The sequence below is a fragment of the Musa acuminata genome, chromosome BXJ3-1 (assembly GCF_036884655.1).
Source record: "Musa acuminata AAA Group cultivar baxijiao chromosome BXJ3-1, Cavendish_Baxijiao_AAA, whole genome shotgun sequence".
NCBI classification, from domain to species: Eukaryota; Viridiplantae; Streptophyta; class Magnoliopsida; order Zingiberales; family Musaceae; genus Musa; species Musa acuminata.
In genome coordinates, this window is record NC_088349.1 from 12,619,856 (window position 1) to 12,635,592 (window position 15,737).

Here is a 15,737-nt window from a genome sequence, read left to right on the forward strand (position 1 = left end):
GGATTATCAAAAGCGTATATAGAAGATTATACAAAGTAAGAATATACAAGTATTATATCTAGAAATTTAAAGGACTCTTTCAAAGATCATGAGATTTCAAGAGCGAAAGATTTATTATGACATGATAACCTATTTTACTTGTGTTTTTATCTTATGGGATTTTAAAAAGGCAATTATAATTAAATTACGTTTTATGTTGACTTGAATTATCTAATAAAATGATGTCAGATCAACAAAAAAATAATTATTACTTGATATCTATATGTGGAATCTAAATAGATAAGAGACTGGAACTAAGTGGCCTTGGAATTATATTTAAAACTCAAAATTTTGTATAAAATATTTATTAGTAGGTATAATATTTACCTCGATGAAAAGGCATGACCTTTGATAATACCCCTTCATCGTAGTCGAGTCTTAAGTAGTTAAATTAATTATAATATTATATTCATTCATTCCAAGATGAATATTTGTTTTATTCCCTTATTCCTCTTTTTTTTTATTTTCTTCTTTCAATTAAGTTTAATTTTAATTTTATTTCTTGATTTATTAAAAAAGATTAAATCATGCTCGCATGAGAGATAATATCAACTTGTTCCCTTTTCTTTCTTTCTTTCTTTCTTTATATATATATATATATATATATATTACACACACACTTAATAACATGCATTTAATTAATCATATTTGCTCTAAGTATATGTAATCCAATTAGCATTGCAACTTAAATTGCTGAATCTCGCACTTCTATCCATAATTTAGGAATCCATAGGCACAAATGTCACTTGCCAAAATACTATTATCTCCCTCCACAATCACCCATCCTAATTGCAGATTGCGAGGCGATTCATTCCGCATGACCAGCTTTTTGCACACTAGGATGAAAATTATCATTCAAGCAACACAGAAGAAACTATTTTGTCCTTTATATTACCTTATGCAGCGTAATAAGAGTCGTGCACATGCATTTGATTACTGGGAAACACTAAAATCATCGTTTAAGGAAATTTGTCAAGATTGTCTCAGCTACATCGTGTTCATAAACAAAAGGTAACCAACTGCTTATTGAAATATTGAAGATGCTTGAGTCTACCTAAGCTTTAAGGAATACGCCGTAGAAATATATATATTAGATGAACCCATAGGATCTGGGAGCTTTAATCATGATGTCTCAAAAACATGCCGTGGTGTGGAGCTTAAATACCAATTTGAAGTCCCTTGAAGAATGAAAGGGTGACCGAGTGACAAGTTGTCGAAAATAATGCCGTTGCAGCTTGCTGAAACATATCATTTTGCGTACAAAACATCTTCCCATGGATGACGATAGAGTGGCTGTTTCAATCTCTTCTGATCAAAGGTATGCCTGTGGATTCCAAATAAAAAATGTTAACATAAACAAACATGCTGTTTGAATTAGGAAAAAAAAAGGATTGAAGGATCAGGTAATGGTTGTTGATCAACGGCAGATTAACTTGACTATGCAGATGGTGAGACAGTTTAGCCTACAGACTATGTTTGTCAAGCTGCAACACAGTCATACAACTTTTATGCAGCAGGTGCGTCATTTAGCAGTGTAGTGAACATGCCTATTAACTATAATGTCACTAAACAAAGAACTATGCACAAACTTGACATAGTTGATGGAACAATAGTAATGAGGAATCAGGAGTTTGATACAACAGAATGAAACAATGAAAAGAAATATGATAAAATGGAATGATTATAAGATATTCAACTCACCCAATCAGACCAACAGAGCGTGCCAACACAAAGAGACCATTTAGGTAACCAATCTCAACGATCTCATCAATCTCTTGTTTGCTGAACATTCCACTACCAGCCAAAAGATCCAAGAAAAGAGATCCAATTGCCCCATCCACATTCAGAACCAAGTTGTTGGCCTTGGAGAGAGTATAGGTCTCAACTTTAACAGCATATTCCATGTACTTTACAGATGGGAAATGAGTATGCGCATACTGTTGCAGAAGCTGTACTCTCTTGTCTCTGTTGTCTCTACTTTTAATCCTAATTGAACAAGAAAATATCAAATATTAGAAATTCCAATTTTTAGTTGTTGGAGTATGCCAAAATATCAGACCTGAATGATTGTTTCATCATGAACCTAGATAATCAAAAAGTACTATGCAACTTCACATACATCAAAATGTTAGACTATACCCAAAACATATCCAATCCATGCACAAAGACAAACAAAACAGCAAAGGTGGCATGAAACAGTATTGATTAACAAATGATTACACTGATTTATGATTACCAATTGTAGGAAATCCTTCCTAATCAATGAAGGTGGACAAGAAAAAAGAACACTTCACTGTCATCTTGGAATCGAGATGTCCTCAACAGTTGTATGTAAAATCGATCCATGCAACAGAAGATATATGCAAATTTATTACATGTGGATGCATTGCCCTTCCTGGAACAGCTTAAAAAGCTAACGAAAATCCTCTAAACCACCCAAAATTTCTCCATGTGGCTTCAAGTAATTTTTATTTAGAAAATATTAGGTTTGTATCTATTAAACCCTGGCAAAATGAATCACAGATTTTCATGCCAAATATACCAATTAATGCCAGTTGTGTGTACCATAATGGTACAGCATCAAGTGTAATTCCATTATTCCATGCTGATAGAATGACCAAATAGTGCATGGCCTGTGCCATACCATGAGGGGAAAGACTTGCTAAGTTTGATTTGTTGTGTTTCTCCTTACTTTTAGGTAATTTTTGGTATTTGCTTCAATATATAAGTGCGTCTACACTATATATTAGGTTGGGAAAGTTTTAGGTCATTGGTACTCAAGAAGGACAGTTAAGTTCTTAGAATTTGAACCTAAATATGTTTGGTCAATAGTGCTGGGAGGATTGACAACTCAATTCTATCAACTCAAAATCAATGATGGAGGCTCCAATTGAAGATCGGTTCCATCAAAATGATTTGTGATGTTTAGAACATTTAAGATACAAAAATTTGACTCCAAAAAATTTTAGGTGTGCCCTGAACTAATAAAAAATAAATGGACTAAAAATTTAGTTTATTTCACTTAACAATCCAAATGGTTACTCACAATCTAAATAAAATTAGATGAATGCATAAAAAAAATCAAATTGTTCCATGCTGCTAAAATTGCTTTGTTATGTTCAATTTATGCATTGTTATAAAAAAAGTTTGCTTTTTTATTACTGTGATTTCAAATATCATACATAGTGTTTAATGAAGCCAATCTGCCATTTGAAGCCATAATGGGATCAGAAGAAATCATTATATTCCAACAAATTATGAAACAAAATTAAACTTGCTATTTGAGAGACTGTATAATATAAATTGCTCATTTATTTTTGTCGCAACAAACTATATGAGCAACTCTCACCAGAAAGTCATATCCATCCAATCAATGGAATCACATGACGAATAAAAATAAAGAAAATCTTGCAATTAATCACAGATCTCCAAAGCCATGAATCTGATAGCCTATTCTGGTTCAAAATTATAATGGAATCCATTGATTAGATAGTTGTGATTTTGTAGTGAAAGTAGATCAATCTTGTGTCCAATTAAGAACATCATTAGTATAGATTGAGCATTTTTTGTATTATATAATGTGCTCAACTAGTCATTTCGACTTTCTCCCATAATGGGCTGGAATGCATGACTTGTACATCCCATCATGATCTCAACTTGTAGGCCATTATACCAAGTTGGGAGAGAACAATTTAGTCCTATATTAAGAGTAGTTAAATTTGAGAAGGCATGAAATGTGTATATACACATGACTTGGGAGTTTAATCTCACATGAACAAGTAAGAAGCCTGAGGTCAAAAGGCCTTAACAAATATATTTAACCTTCTAGTCTAACCTACTCTTATTTTATTCTAATATATTTGACATAATCGAAATAAAAAAGCTCAACATAGGATGAATAGAGGACATACTTTAAATAATTTTGAAGATGTTCTGTTAGTCATAACTCATAAGTGTTTTTAACCTAAGATGATTAAAAAATCATATCTAGAGATAATAATTTAAATTATTGATGAGCCTAAATGATCAAAGTAATTCTTTTTTAAATATTAGTTAATTCAACAATTATAACATTTAGGTGACACAAGTAGCAATATTTTATTGGTCCTACTGGTATACATGTAGACATATATATGCATATGCATTAGTATATATAATAGTTTATTGGTCCTTGATACATGTGAATATGTATCAAGGAACATTTTTACTAACAAAAAACCATATTGACTGCTGGTTGGTCCAGTACAAATCATTGTACTATTCTATACTAATGGGAAAGTTTTGAAATGAAAAGATAGCTGATAAAAACCAAAAATTAAGGACACAGAAGGATGACCTATTCATTGATCACAATCATAAATGAGGGTAAAAACACGTGCATGTGTATATGTGTAGACATTTTATATGTGTGTGTATGCATGTGTATATCTGCATATGTAAAAATGCATCTGCATGAATGTGTTTACATGTATATGTGTCAAGGATTGTCATGCCAATCAGCACATGCTGAAACAGTCCAAGAATACCATTCCCAAAAGGTGCTAGCACATGTTATAGTGTATCATTAAGGAGCTGCCAACATATGGTTATCGACAGTCAGCATGACCCATCAAAGACATTACCCTGTGCCATGAAAGGGCAATTCTTGATATGTATTTGTATGCATACATGTATCTTTATATATGAATTATACATGAATTAGAAATAAATATTAAAATATAAATGCAAGTGGTTGCAAAAGAGGGGCTTGATTGATAATAAAAGAAAGTCAAATATTTTAACAAGAGATCCTGCTAGAAATGGTGGACGGTAATATTAGAATTCCAGATATTTTCTTGTGCTTTAGGGGAAGTACCTGTGCCCTATCCCAGGTACACGAATGCCCTTCTTTTTCATACTTTCAACAAACTCGTAAGGAGCGAGACCCTACAAAGTATATATGGTTTGCATGTAGAAGAAAAGAATACATTTTCAAGAAGAAACTGCCAATGCTAACTAACTCACTTTGTCATATGCATCCTTGAAGTATCGAGCAGCATCATCAATTGCACCACCAAATCGAGGACCAATTGTAAGCAACCCTGTGTTCATAATTATTTTACTTTTTATTAGAGAAAATGTACAATTACTTATAAGATACTGTTCTAAAGAAATTAGTAGAAACATTTAATACAATTATTGACACAAACTAACTGGCAGAGAATACCTGATACAAGACTGGAAACTAAATCCTTTCCAGCTCTTGCTGTAACTATTGTATTATGAGCACCAGAAACGCAAGGACCATGATCAGCACATAGCATTATACATATCTGACAGTGATTACATGGTGCAAGATAATAAATACAAGAGTAAAAAAAAATATCTGCTGGATACATATGGTGCTGATTAGAGGTTTAACTTATCAACATAAACAACCTACCAAAAGCAAGTAGGAAACTTGTCATAATTACTAAAAGTATAGGAAAAACATATCCTTGCAAACCTCGATGAATTGGGTGCAATAACGGGGAAGACTACGTTTGAACCACAAGAGAGAGATTACATCACCAACACCATAACCTCGTTCAATAATAGTAGACATAGGTACACCAGCATAACATGGTTCTTCACCTACAGATGGATGTGTGCTTGAGAACAATGCTGAATGAAAGACAATATATTGCAACTGCAAACAAGCCATAGTCCAACCTCTATCATCTGAGATGGTCGAAATGATATGAGTTGGAGCCCGGACCTTCCCACTTTTTATTGCAGTCTTGAGGTCCTCAGGAATTTGAGGGGGTTTGACTTCAGATACAGGTGGTATCTTTCCTCCTTCCACCTAACATAAAATGACCACAAAGAGTATGGTCAATAAGACATGCTTGCCAAAACACAAGAAACTTCCTGCCTAAAGAAAGAACAAAAAATTAACCACATCCATCAACAGAAAATGGATCAAACCATAGGAACAACAAACCAGTTTCTCAAAAGTTTCTTTGATTGCATTTTCGAAAGCTTCATAAGAAGAGGGAACAACTGCTCCAGCTTCTCTTAGTGCCTGGTTTTTTGCTTGTGCTGATTCCAATTCACCACCACTTTTAGCACCCTGGTGTGATCATACAGCATATGTTAAGAAAAAAAGCACCACACTATTATGTTCCTTTTCATGATCATGATAATAACACCAGTTGCAGATAATTGCAGAAATCAAAAGAAACAAGATAAAAAGGCTTCAACTTACAGCATGACCAAACTGAACTTCTGACTTGAAGAGCCGAGCACAGGTTCCACTAACCCAAGCAATCACTGGTTTTTGAACTTTTCCTTCTTTTAAAGCGTCAACTAGTGAATACTCATCTCTACCACCCAGTTCCCCCAGCACAACCATCATTTTTACCTAAGATAAAACACAATTTGAGAAAAAAAAGCTGTCAGACACTGAAATTTGATCTTTCATTATGAAGAAAGCATATACTTATGACATCAAAGAAGAGATTTTTTCCCAGCTAAAATTGTCAGCTACATGGATGCATTCTTCCATTCAGCCTAAATTTTCATTGGTAATAATCTCCATCATGCAATTCTTCTAGTTTGAATTTAGTTTATAACCTTTAATGGAATGCTAAATTCATCATATCTTCAATTAGTAATAAGCATCAACTTTGGTTATGAAATGAGTTTTTATTATATACTTTCAATTTTCATATCACATCAAACATTCATCTAAAACATTCTAGTCATCTCTGAATTCTTTAACTTTGTGGATATGATGCTTCCGACTAAACCAAATTTTCAACTCTTTCAGCATTTTCTTATAAATTTTTTTGTAGAATTTTCCATTTAATTCAAGGGCAATAGTAGCTAAGCAATATGCTAAAGCCTAAACACCCATCTCTATCTAAACCATACTCTTTAAAAACATGATGAGTTTTTTTACCAATTTCTTTCCCGTTGAGCAACAGATCCAAGATATTGAAAATTTTCACTTTGTAAAATTTCATACTTATAAATTAATCTATAAAATCATTCCTTATCTCTTGTTACTGTTTTGCCCTTTGTATATTTTGTCCTTAATCTCAAGTTAAAAAAATTAATCCAAAAGTTTGTCACCAAAAGGCTAATTTGCTTTACCAGTAACTAAAACAATGTCGAGGGCAAGCAATATAAGACCCAAAATTTTGTGTTGACTGTGCTTTATAATTATTCATTCTTAGAACAAAGTTCATATATACTTTTGTACAGGGATGTCCAATATAGCTTTGGATGGATGTATCCAAGAAGGTCTTTTTATTGGGTAAGAGGTTTAAAAAGCATTTGTTACATTAGACTTTTAAACTAGCCATAAAAATGCCTTATGGAGCTTGTCTATCTCTCCTGGACAGAATCTCAGATCAGAATTTAAATAAGCCTCAAAGGATTCATAACCAAGTTAATATCTGAAAAAAAATGATAATAAAACATAATCAGTAAAAGACTTAGGAATACAATTAAGTTAATATTATGATCTGTCCTCTGTCAAACAGGACTGCATCAATTTTCAGCTAATTTAGGCCAATTCCAATCTAACTACCTTGGCCAGTTCTTGCTAGGGCTAAAATGGCCCTCATAAGAGCTTGTAAAAATCCTAAGATTCCTAATGTCAATCGAAACAGGAAAAGAAAGTAGTACATTTTGGGAAAGGACGATTCATTCCTATCAACAGGAATACCAAATCCCAAACAAAAGCCACTTCAGTTCAAGTTCAAGATGGAAAGGAAGACTTGAAGTTGCATCATACCTCACTTCATTTAATAGGGTAGACATTTCTATTATTCTGTGATTTTTCAGGCTTCTTTTATAGTTTCTCTAGTAGCTATTTTCTGGAGTATTTGGAGTCCTATTCTAAGTCTACCTAGTGCCTTAGCATTTAGACATAGGTCTAGTAGAGGCAATGCAATCTATTTGACTATTAGGATTATATTTTGAGTGTTACAGAGTTGTCTTTTGGTAGGTTTGTATTGAGCAACAAGATTAGTTTTTCTCACAAATATGAGAGCTTGTAAAGCCTAAAGACTATACATACAGTATTTACTTATCCTTATCATTGCTTAATAGAAGTAGAATAATTAAAATTTTCCTTTTTCTCTTGCATTCTTTCTTGGAAAGCTTTTTCTCCTTCTCAAATTAGATGAGCTGCCCTAGCTTCCCCCAGCAATTTTCATCTTCCATGACATTTATGGAGATCTGTGTATCAACACCATTGTCATATGAACCATGACATCAGCCCAATAATACACAAGGCCACTGTCATATGGTATTCCTTTGTCCAAGACAAGGTTCAAAAAAGGATTCTTATTACCAACACCAACCTCTACTCAGGACCAATTTGGTATTGATATCGAAATGTATGAAGTGTTGGTATGGGTTAATATTGGACTATGACTCAGTATTAATCACACTAATCGACATGATCCTTTCCTTTTTTATTATATATTTAAGATCCCATTTTCTCTTTTTTATGTGTTTGTGAAAATATAATAATCATATAATAAAAAAGTATAATTTCTACAATTATCTAACTGATGACTCAGGAGGCATATATTCAAATATCATACTTTAGTTCAACAATGTATGAAATTAGAAACTATACATAGCATACATACATGTCTTATTGTTCCCATGTACTACGTTTAATTTTTCAAATCTGCCCTAGATCCTCATAGATCTAGGCTGGATCTTGCGGTCACAACAATAATTCATGAACAAATTCTTGAAGATCAAGGACAATCTGTGATCTATGTGCATCAGTTGTGTTGCCAATCAATATGATGCCCACAACAATATGCATTTGGACAGAGTACAAATGGTATGCTGCTATGCATTACTAAGTGGAGTTATAAAATGTTAATTATGTCCTCTAGTTTCTCCTTTTAAATCCACGACATACTTGATGTTATCTTTGTAAATTGGGCAAAGTTTAGTGCTTTAAATACCTCGAGGCTGTAACCTTGAGAAACTTTGGAAATTATTGGAAGAAGCTAATTTATATTTGATCCATATTTGCCCCTTTTGATTTGGAAGCAGACTAAGTTGAATATAGGGCAACCAAAATGATGAATCATATTCAAAATGAAGCATCAAATGATGGAAAAAGTTTTTTGATCTTGATGAAAGGAATATGTACAAGCCTCAGCTTTATGTTCTCTTTCTCGTAGCTGCCAAGGAAAATTTGCATTGGAAATCTGGTTATAAGAATGAGAAATTAAAAAATATGACCACAATTATGCTTAATATTATTGTGCCATTTGTAAATCTTATTATCAAATTACATTTAAAAAACTCATATAATGTGCTAGAATGGTTGTGAACATTATGGAACACACCTTCGCTGATAAAGAAACGCCATGTACTTGAGTATTCAGTAGAAATTACCAGAACTTCATAAAAAAATTCCCAGCACTAATTTTATGTTGACATGTATTACCTGAGGGATATTGTTAAACCGCAGAACATGGTCAGAAAGGGTGGAACCAGGAAAAACATCTCCTCCAATTGCAATTCCTGAAAAGATCAAGAGAACTTGTACCAGGACATTAACAAAATAAGCTCAACAACATGCATACCCTCATAAATTCCATCCGTTACACGTGCAATTGTGTTGTAAAGCTCATTTGACATTCCTCCCTGTAAGTATAATCTCAATTTTGTCATGAATAGAAATAATGATTATTCTCAATTGTCCAAACGAAAGACTAGGAGAAGGAAAAAAATTGGCAGGCAAGATAACCAAAACAACATTAAATGACAGAACAGTATTGCCAGATAAATGACATAAATTAGTAATGCATTACATAGTGGAAAAGTTAATTGAAACCAAGCTAACATATTTATCCTCTTGGATAAATAGTAAATCTTCAAAATGTTATTAATGAAAATGCTTGCTAGAAAAAATTCATGATCATTCACAAGGTAGTCACAGTTGACCCAGTACAAAGACACTGTTGCATGGAGGTAAGGATGTAAAAGGGATGATCTAAGGTCTGTGGACAATCAGACTTGGAGCTATTGTGCCATATATGCTAGTAAGACCAAGGACCTTTCAGGATCATATTATAGTGCAATAAGGGAATTGATGTTCCGCATGGTGAAGGCCAGGAAAACTGTCCCAGATAACCAGATTCACAGCCTACCTGCTTAAGTCTGTCATTGTACACAATATAATTGTCATGGCCCAAATTTGGGACAATATAATTGTATTACCCCCTTTTAGATCCTAGGCCATCAATACTGCAAATAATGAAGACTAGAAATGTTGCACTACACATAGATAGAAGTCAAATCTGCTAATGATCCCTAGAGTTGAGGAAATGAGCACCTCTTTCAAAAGAATAAGATTGCTTTTGGTGGCGCAAGCTAATTATCAATTCTGTCAAGAAGGAGAAATCATGAAAGATTAAGATATCTCTATATAACCTAGAACAAAGAGGTGGCATGGCCATCAAAATAATGACATGAATTTATATGATTAGCAACAAATCTTAAAGATTAGACGTGACATAGCATGCAGATGGTGTCATCAGCTGCAACCAACTTGCTGATCCCCAACAGTTTTATTTTTTTACAAACATTCTGGTTGCAAATACCTAAAGGAATGAGGGGTTTTTTAATATTATCCTGCCAAATTACCAGAGGGATAGAAAGATTTTATTCTCGTCAAAAACCTCAAACCTCAGAATAGAGAATCTCTCTCCTCATCAAAAACATTTTAGAACCAATAATATAAGATCCCTTCTGACTGAACAAATAGTAGACAATACTAGTTTGCTTTATCATTATATATTTCCATCCTTGCTGTAATCAACCTCAGTAATGTCAAACTAAGCATGCAGGAAATAATGCAAGGAGAGAACGCCATAACAAGGAAGTAAAATAGATAACAATCATTCAACAACTGATGCAGGCTAAAATAACTATCATCAAATTAATTTCTTGAAAGAACTCGTGGGATTCAAATCTTGATTGCACCTGTCAGCACAAGCTGGTATCTACATGTCTGATGGCCAACCAGTAAAAGAGGGGCATACTGGCCTTTTGAAGGCCAGCCTGATGGGCTTAGATCAAATACAAACTTGAGCCTGGTTGAAAAACCGAGCTTACTGCCAACTAGTACGCTCACATACAGTACTTACCAAGCATTAAGCTAATGAAAACCAAACTGTACCAAAAAGTAAGCCTATGGCCAAGTAATAGTACCAGAGTTCCTTTTGTTTTTTATTTTTATTTTGCTTCCAAGTCCCGACAGCTGTAAACAGCTGTCCTTATCTCTCCCACTGTTTCTCTCCACCTCTTCCTTGAAAGTTTCCTTTGCTTCCACCTATTTTGCCTCATCTTCCTCCTCCTCCTCCAATTACTATTATTCCTTCTCTGTCTCCTCCTTATACATGCTCCCATAAATCCCGCCATGCCACTGCCTCCATCAAGTGTATGCCTTTCCATCCTCTCCTTTCCTCATCTCTCTCTCTCTCTCTCTCTCTCTCTCTCTCTCTCTCTCTCTCTGCTTGTAGCAGTATGGGCTGGACTTGTACCAACACCCAATATGCCGGTGCATACCAATAATATACTGGTCTGGCTAAGAACCAGTTTACTTGATGAAATCTTTCAGGTGCAACCAGATATTAAGTCTCACTAAATTCCATATGACTTTGATCAAGACAGAAACTATACAGTACATAGAGTACAACTAATTTGGAATGCCATAATAGGAGACATACCGATTTAGACACAAATCCAACTGACCCAGGCCTGTAGAGCTTGCATTTTATTATATTATCAAGAGTTCCAGCTGTATCACCAATCCTGAAAGCTCCAGCCTGAATGCCCCCAACAGTAGCAGGACCAATGACAACCTTCAAGAAACTTAAGAATCAGTGTCTGTCTATGATAATATTCAAATGGATGATATTTGTAAAGCATTGGTTAAAATAGCTATAGGTTTTCCAAGATTCAATTCAATAGACCCAAGGTGATGATGGCTCATGGTTCCAAACCTTGTTATTGGCTCTTGCATAAGCAATTAACTCCTTGGTATCTGATTCTGGAACACCTTCAGCTATAATGGCTACAACTCTAATAGTTGGTTGATTCAGAGCTGCCATGGAAGAGGCAGCTGCACTGCATATATGGCAACAAAACAGGTGATGCAAATACAAATTTACTGTTACTTATTTCTAACCTAACAAATGAAGGAACAAATTAGCTTACCTTCTAAATGATGCAAAGTTGATAAAGACATCAGCAGTTGGGTGAGTTGTACATGCTGTTTCAATACTGTAGTAAATAAAACAAAAATAATCTATCAAAATGATCATATGTAATTTTATAAACGCAAGTGAATCATGTTACAATTAACTGAATCATGTTACTAATAACTAAGAACAAACAACATTATCATTGATTCTAAAATATAACAAATATTCATTTTTTTAATGTTTAATAATACAATAATGCACAGTTTTTAATGTTGGACCAAAGGTCTTCATTGAATATGCTTGTGTATATTTTTTTATGAATATCCATTTTTAAATCTTTAATGCATAAATAGACATTAACCATATAACCACAGATCTATACTAAATATGTCCATACTTTTTTTTTTAAAAATGACAAAATAATCTAAATCTTTATTGATCTTGTTGTAAAAAACACTTAAGACACCAAAGAACTGTAGGTCTTTATGTCATGTAGTCGCTTTAATTATATCCAGTTACTTCTACTTAAAAAAGTTGTAAATCATTGATGATAAGGTGGGCTGAACTCATTCTCGGTCATGATCATTTTAGAACTGTAAGAAAATAGTGATCTTTCATATTTCAGTATGACAAGGTAAACCACCCCATTTTCATGAAGTAGACCTACACACAGAAAACATGCAGATTTATATCCCCTGCCACCTAGCATGGTTTTAAACTTTTAAGACTTCAACATATGCAACTCAAATTGGGCTTTGGACCATAACTCAAACAACAGACAAAATATGGCATCATTCAGCTGTGTATATATCAGAAGAAAACACACACTATCACCGAAGGCATTATATGTTTGCAGTACCAACTAAAATATACATTTAAGTTTAACAAAGATCAGTAGAAGTTTGAATTCACCTTGAGTGAACTGGAATTGCAATCTCCTCTTGTCCAAAAAATAGTTTTTGAAACCCTTCAGAACCTGGATTAACTATTCCAGCCACAGAAGGTGTTTCTCTCCCTGTGAAGAAGATAAAACGATGACCATACTTTATAACTGTAATTGTAATACAATCATTTCATTTACTGAAAATATAAGAAAAGAAACAAAACACACCACAAAGGAAGTCAAAATCAAGCATCCTCTGTATGGGAAGTTGCTTATAGTTGTAAAACAAAGCTTGTGTCTTCTGTGAAAATAGTTGTCCGGTGGCCATGTCGTGGAAATGCAACACCGGGAACCTGCAAAGAACACCTAATAAGGACTAACCAACATGAATATAAACGTTACTCCGAAAAAAAGGAGCAATGGAACATCAAAACTCAAACATGATTTCTTTTGCAATTACCTAAAGTTTACATGGAATTTTTTTGCCACACCTTGTTTTTTCATTTAAAAGTTAGACATCACAAAAAAACATGGAAAGCAGGGAAATATAACCTAAAATATTGAAACAAACTTCTTTTCCTTTACAAAGGTTCTTTGTCATGACTGTTTTGTAGCTTTTGCTTCACTACTGTAGATTCCATTTTGAACCAACTTAGCTCAAATTAGAAATCTTAAGGGTATCGGCACCGACTGTTACCGCAAACTGGCAACGAATGAAGGCTCTAGTCCCGGAAAAACACGTCCGCAGAGCTTCACGCACGAAGAGCGGATGTCATAACAAGAAAATGCTGATCTAAAACCACCAAAATAATTTCCTATGATTTAAAGAGTATCATTAACTAGGATGGACAAAATGCGATATCTATTGGTCAGATCAGCAAAAGAAACAAGCCAAAAAAAAAAGGGGAAAATAATATCTCGATTGACCACGATCCCTCACCACGGGCCGTATTCGATGCCACATTGCGAAAACCGAACACGAGATCCAATCAAAATGGACGCAATCAAGCCCTAATTAAGAAAACAGCTGCGCGGCGCAGATCCGCACACAAACACGCAAGATCGCTACCGCGACCAAATACGATGATGAACAACAACTCAGGAATCGAATTCCAAAACTAATCCCAGGACATTTTCGACGAAATTACTGCGAGAACGAGGACGCACTCGATTAATCTCGAGGGAAGGCCCGCGATGAGAAGGGGTGGAGAACGTCCGCTGTGGTGAGGGGCATTTCGGTGGGAGAGCTCTGGGGACTTTAAATGGTGCGGCGGGAGGTGTACGACCATGGGCACGTCCGGGAAATGCTTCTCGTCTTAACTATTCACGACTTAGGTAACGACCAGCACCTCTTGTAGCTTCAGTCGGTACAAAGCCACGTTTTCGAGTTGTAGCTTCAGTCGGTACTCAAGTCGGCTTTATCAACAGCACTCCATGGGAATCACGAGAAACCTTCGTTCATCTATTAGTCGCCAAAAACACCTGCCGGGTGAGGAGACGCAGCGACGTGACTCTCCGGTGGAGCTCACCAGCAACGCCAACCCTGCGACCGGTCATCGGGCAGGTGGAATAACGGGTACGTATCAAACAGGCGGGTTCGGAGCCCTTTGGTGAAGCTGGTCGGTGTAGGAGATGGAGAAGAGTATGCAAATTACTCGAGTATCCCTGGAGCAATCGTTAATCCTGTGTGTCGGGGAGGGAGGGGCCCGCAGTGGGTTTGGTGAGCAGGAGTTACTGGATTCTGACGCGTGGACGATGCTTAAATGTGGGATCGGCTGAGAGGTACGGATCATCGTAGAAACGTGAGAGTCGAGTGTCGAATGGCCACGGAGCGATGAACGTAATTTCCGTAGCAAGGAAAACACCAGCTCCAACGCACGGTCAGTGAATCTTTAGATATAAGCGATGGCACTGATATTGAGCGCCACGTTTTAAACACGGAGTCCGTCCACTAATCCGATTACCGAGGAAAACGTGAGCGAACAAACAAGCACGTGAGGTGCACGCTGGGTTCGAGATCAAGTAGCTTTTGATTTTGGAGACTTGATTTATTTGTTTTATCTCATTTTTAATCTAAAATGTGGTGTTTTATATACGTTTTCTTTTTATATGATGGATGATCATGACTGTTTGAGTTTAAATCCCGGAGGCAAGATCGTCAACGACCGGTTCTTCATCATATTATTTGGACAATTTGAACCTTTCAAAATATCCATTTACTCGTCAATTTTGAAAATTTTTTAGCTCTATTAAAAAAAAAAACTCAATTATTATCATAAAATATTGGTGTAAGGAAAATCCCTATAGAACTGAACAATCAGAAACCGGAAGCATGCATGTCTAGTGACGATTTAGCAATCAAACCCTCTCTCATTGGTTGAATGTCAACCAAACACTTCATAAACAATTTTATGAAGATGTTATCGCTGTAGTACCTCTTTAACTATTCTTAGATTTAAAAAAATTATCTTAAAATCTCTATAATTCTCAAAATAAAACATCAACCTCTATTTACCCTAACGTCATTTGTTTTATCGATGAAAGCACAAAAACGATAGACAAAAAGATAATTTTAACATTTCAAATGTAATGACAAATGATGA

The 15,737-nt window shown here is 35.0% G+C and overlaps 1 protein-coding gene across 1 annotated transcript; it reads right to left on the reverse strand.

The window, feature by feature from the left end:
- Positions 1 to 906: 906 nt before the first annotated feature.
- Positions 907 to 14,637, reverse strand: LOC103996973 (ATP-citrate synthase beta chain protein 1). The gene is made up of 17 exons (XM_009418057.3): positions 14,302 to 14,637; positions 13,363 to 13,487; positions 13,164 to 13,266; positions 12,265 to 12,330; positions 12,051 to 12,174; positions 11,775 to 11,909; positions 9,627 to 9,687; positions 9,488 to 9,564; positions 6,266 to 6,421; positions 6,002 to 6,130; positions 5,731 to 5,863; positions 5,525 to 5,652; positions 5,246 to 5,351; positions 5,044 to 5,120; positions 4,895 to 4,965; positions 1,741 to 2,025; positions 907 to 1,363 (listed from the first exon to the last, which is right to left on the reverse strand). Exons 1-17 carry the CDS (start codon positions 14,421 to 14,423, stop codon positions 1,288 to 1,290), a joined length of 1,974 nt encoding a protein of 657 aa, XP_009416332.2. The 5' UTR covers positions 14,424 to 14,637; the 3' UTR covers positions 907 to 1,287.
- Between the last annotated feature and the right edge of the window lie 1,100 nt (positions 14,638 to 15,737).

Bases quoted from the DNA above. Each gene is read 5' to 3' on its own strand.
- LOC103996973 (XM_009418057.3), bottom strand. From the start codon at position 14,423: ATGGTCGTACACCTCCCGCCGCACCATTTAAAGTCCCCAGAGCTCTCC. The intron at 5,653-5,730 runs GTTGGACTATGG...ATCCATCTGTAG, and splicing joins GACCATCTCAGATGATAGAG to GTGAAGAACCATGTTATGCT. The intron at 1,364-1,740 runs GTGAGTTGAATA...TGGAATCCACAG, and splicing joins CGCTCTGTTGGTCTGATTGG to GCATACCTTTGATCAGAAGA.